General features: G+C 51.9%; 1 protein-coding gene across 1 annotated transcript; it reads right to left on the bottom strand.

Moving 5' to 3' along the window:
- Positions 1-1,664: 1,664 nt before the first annotated feature.
- On the bottom strand, positions 1,665-3,355 carry LOC123116237 (pentatricopeptide repeat-containing protein At2g36730). The gene has a single exon (XM_044537223.1). It carries the CDS (start codon positions 3,283-3,285, stop codon positions 1,786-1,788), a length of 1,500 nt encoding a protein of 499 aa, XP_044393158.1. The 5' UTR covers positions 3,286-3,355; the 3' UTR covers positions 1,665-1,785.
- Positions 3,356-4,930: the final 1,575 nt, after the last annotated feature.

Raw genomic sequence — 4,930 nt, forward strand, 5'->3', positions numbered from 1 at the left:
CGGCGACGAGGGTGTGCACTCGACGGTGTTCGATCCCCGGCGGCGGCGGTGACGGGGGGCGGCTCTTCTTGCCGGATCCGGAGAGGCGGTGCAGCGGCTCGGTGTGGGAGGGTGTGGGGCGGCCACGGGGCGTGATTCCGCCCGCAGATATGGCCGGAATCGCCGGCGGCGGGCGGGCAGAAGCAAAGGGCGGGCGGCGGCGAAAGGAGGGAGAAAGCGCGTGGGCTGAAATGTCCCTCCCGCCAAACCGCTTCTCTCCGATGCAGGGCACCGCAGCCGCGAGGGGGAAACCCACGTTTTCGCGGGGTGGGGCGGAGAATTTGCCGCGCCCCCCAAAATTTTTTATGGGCCGGGGCGGGATGCGGGGTCTGGTCGGGCAGGCTTTCCGGCCCGTACCCGCATTTTGGCGGTTAATTTGCGGGTCGGGGGCGGATGCGGGGTCTGCTAGAGTTGCTCTTACTCACTAAGACTTTTATACTCCCTCCATCCGAAAATTACTTGTGGCAAAAATGAATAAAAATGGATGTATCTAGTAGAAGTAAAATACGTATACATACATCCATTTCTCTGACAAATATTTTCAGATGTAGGGAGTACAAAACTTATGGCCATTTGCGCCATGCGTGATAAATAATTGTGGCTTTCTTATTTAACTGCAAAAGCGTCTTATATTTACTAATAGATAGAATAATATATAGGTTAATAACCTTCTTCCTAACTTCCTCGTTCTGTACACACAGAGTAATCAGAATTAAAGGATTTGACTTTTAAAATTATTGTATGCAATTGTTTGTTTTGTACTTCCTTCATTCCTAAATATAAATCTTTGTAGAGATTTTAATATGGACTACGTTCGGATGTATATAGACGTGGTTTAGAGTGTAGATTTACTTTGCTCCGTATATAGTCCATATTAAATTTCTAAAGAGACTTATATTTAAGAACGGAGGGAGTAGAATTCAATCGTGTACAAATTTCACTTGAAGATTCTTCACACTATATTTTAAAATATTACCCCCACCTGGATCAGACATCGTCGAACAACTCTTTTTTTCCTACGATACAGACAAACAAATTTCGCTACAATCAATCATGTCGAATTCAGGTGGGCATGCTGTAAACCTACATTTTTCTTATTCCTTCAGTTTTCTATCTCAAGCTGTCCATGTCTTTCTTCAATGAGTTCCTACCTGATTTTTCAAACACGGCAATTGATTTGCAAGAGTGACAGTCGTTGAAGATGGTCCAAAATAAATCCCACATAGTTTCTTTTTCACAAACAGTACCGCTGCCAAGGAGATCCAGATAAATAGATAATCTACCACTAACTTTGGCCATTGTTCGTGATCAGATTGTTGATGTGGATCCACTAAAAAAAGATTGTTGACGTGGGATGGACCTTGACTAACAATGCCCATTTAAGTTTCGAAATAAGAAATTTGGGTACTTACCCATGTGTTACTGTCATAAACAAGATGATGATGTCTATTAAAATAAGCAAACACCAAATTCCTGTTTTGATGAGAAATTCCAGAAAATTTAATAAAATTTGGTTGTTCAGTTATCAGTAAAGCTGCATCAGGAGCATTGCTATACGTATGATGAATATTCGTACGACACTATTCCATGACCCTTCGATGGAATGGCCACACCAGTATCTTAGGCATGGTTCTAGTATCATACAGAGGTTCTACTAAAAATATCGGACGCAAAGCATTTTCATTTCGTCAATGGCTAGATGCAAACGTATCATCAGGTAAAGATTAAAGAATGCAAATTATGTAATCATTCAGCATCAATAAGCAAAATCCGGTCAATAAGTTCACATTTTCTCATGTTGAGATTCAATTCATGGACAATGCTACAAGCCCGATCATATTCTGGGCAAGAATTATCCCCAGAGATGAAGCGATGCACCAGCCCCCCGACCTCGATGCAGCTCTCACCTGCCATCTTCTTCATCCCGCCTTCCCTCATCACCCTCCTCGCCTTCGCTGCCTCGTCCCAGGATCCAATGTCGGAGTAGATGTTCGCGACCATCACATAGTTTCCGCTTCTCCTGGGCTCCAGCTCAAGCAATCTCTCCTGCACCTTGCTGACAATGTGAATGCAGTCCTTGGAGCTGTGCATCTGGCAGGCGCCCAACAATGTCCTCCATACAACTGGGTCAGCCTCGAGAGGCATATCCATTACAAAGTCATAGGCTTCCTGGAGGCGACCGTTACGCCCTAGGACATCGACCATGGCGCTGTAGTGTCTCATCATTGGCTCGATCTTGTATACATGCCGCATTTCATGGAAAAACTGACGTCCCTCGTCGACCAGCCCAGCATGGCTACATGCGCAGAGCAGCCCGAGGAATGTGACATAATTGGGCGCAACTGATGCACCCTTCATCCTTTCGAACAGCCTGAGCGCTTCCCGGGCTAATCCATTCTGTGCAAACCCCTGGATCATTGCGCTCCAGGTCCAGACATTCCGCGCCGGCATCCTCTCAAACAAGCGCCAGGCATAACTCACCAAGCCACACTTCGCATACATGTTCACTGCCGCCGTGCCAAGCTGAAGCGTCATGTCCAGCCGCCGGGCGACGACCTGCCCATGCGCCCACTTGCAGAGCGGCAAGTTGCCAAGCTCAGCGGCGGCGGACATCATGCACACGAGCGTGGTCTGGTCGGGCTCGAACCCGGCTTCCACCATCGCAGTGAACAGGCCAACGCACCGGTCGTGGCAGTCGTTGTCCAAGCAGGCAGTGAGCGCCGTGTTCCAGGACACCACGGTCCGTCGCGGCATTTCGTCGAACACCTGCATGGCGCGCGCCGGTTGGTCACAGGCCGAGTAGGCGACCATTAGGGCGTTCCGTACGTAGACCACGGCGCAGTCTAAGCCGTCCTTGACGGCCTCCGCGTGGGTGGAGGCGGCGAGGGGAAGGGATCCCGGTGCGAGGCGCGCGAGGGCCTTGAGAACGTGCGGGAGCGTGTGCGCGTCAGGGCGTAGGCCGCTGCGGCGGAGGCGGACGAAGAGGCGGGCCGCTGCGGCGGGATCGGGTGAGGAGGCGAGTGGGGGAAGGAGGAGGTTGAAGAGCGCGAGGGGCGGAGAGGGGAGGGACAGGAGGAGGCGCTGCGCGAGGTGGAGGTGGGGAGAGGGCAGGGAAATGAGGCGGCGGAGGAGGATAGGACCGAGGGAGGGGAGGCGGCCAGAAGTGAGGAGTTTGGCGTGGTGCTGCCGTATTTGCTGCACGGTGGCGGCGCCGGCGATGAGAGCGGCCAGGGAAGTGGCGGCCATGCCATGGAGTGCTCGTGCTCGTGCTCGACGCCGTCACACCGTTTGCGCAGGTAGACCGCGGCTGGTTTTGTTGGGCTGCGCTCGAGTGAAATGCCCCAGTGGTCGGTCCATAAACTAGATTAAAATGCACATTTTTTTGCTAAAAAGTAGAGATTAAAATGCACATTTTTGTCTATCGTGGCTTCAAAATTGTGCGATTGCCCAATTTGGTTTATCGGGAACACTTGCCTTTACGGTGTGTTTAGTTGCTGGAACAGACTGGAATATCACGCGTTTAAAGGATCCGGCTTGCCTGCTTCCTTTTCATGCTCTCATCCGTGTTCTTAGTTTATCCTAGGGCTGTCTTTTTTCCTTACCCTGTTCTCGTGTTCAGTTGACAAATGAAACGATCACCACCTCGTTCCCATGGGCCGAATATTCGCCCCATTTGCGGAACCGGGTGAGACCTGCAAAACGAGCGGACCACGCGGAACCGGCTCTCTCCTCGCACTCCCGGTCCTATCGCCTCTCCTACCTGGTGCGCCGCCTCCCGCTCGTCTGTCACTCCCTCGATCTGCGCCGCACCGCCCACCCCGACTCCTTCCCTCATCGCCGGCCAACTCCTCCTCTCTCGACCTGCAGCGCTGCTCCACCTCCGGTCCCTGATCTGGCCATCCCAGGCTCATCCCTCGTCTCCCTGTGGCGGATCGATTCCCTGGCTCGCGACAGATGGATTTCTGGTGGCGCTCCTTAGCAGCAGCGCCCTGCGGCGGATCAATTCCCTGGCTGCTTGCGGCGGCAGCGGCGGCCGTGGAGGAGTAGAGCAGCAACCACAGAGCAGCAGCAGCAGCAGAGCCTGGCAAGAAGTGGCTAGCAGGCAGCGGAGCAGCAGCAACAGAGAGCAGCATCGGCTAGTACAGAGACAAGTATAGCAGCAGTATAGGAATTGCAGGGTGCGTATGTTGGATTTATTCAACAGAGAGCTTAATTAGTATAGCAGCAGCATTAGTTTTTCATGATTTTTGCTTGATGCGTATGTTGAATTGCTTACTCTGTTGTTTCTCATAACTTGACTACTCTGTTGCTGAAAATACAAAGAGTTAAAATTATTCATCTTGTTGCTGAAAATCATTCCATTCTAACTCCCGAACCAAACACCGGAACGTAACCATTCCATTCCATCTAATACTCATGACCAAACACAGGAACGGAACCGATCCATTCCCGTGGAATGGAATCATGACATTCCATTCTACTTCGTTCTTGAACCAAACACACCCTTAGGGTCCACTGCCTTCATGACCGTCAGATCTGTTCTTAATCAGATGGTCAGGAGTCGAACTCCACCTACTTCATTTTCTTGCAACTCGACCACTGTTTCAGAAGGCTGGACCGCAACTTGACCCCTGTTGCAACTAACGACCACTTGGGCGACTCCAGGAGAGCACCTTCGCTGCCGGTCCACTCTCGTTAGCACTCGAGCACGGTCATGCCAACAACGGCGATATTCACATCGACGAGGCCGGCCGGTAGGTCGAGGGACAAGATTGGCGCGGGGCACGACTGACTCTGGGGGCACCACGTCCTCGTGCAGGAATAGGCAGACACGATGTTCGCCGGTGGGTGGGAGGAAGCGTGCCACAGACGACGACATGAGAGGACGGGG

This window comes from Triticum aestivum, chromosome 5B (assembly GCF_018294505.1).
Source record: "Triticum aestivum cultivar Chinese Spring chromosome 5B, IWGSC CS RefSeq v2.1, whole genome shotgun sequence".
Taxonomy (NCBI): domain Eukaryota; kingdom Viridiplantae; phylum Streptophyta; class Magnoliopsida; order Poales; family Poaceae; genus Triticum; species Triticum aestivum.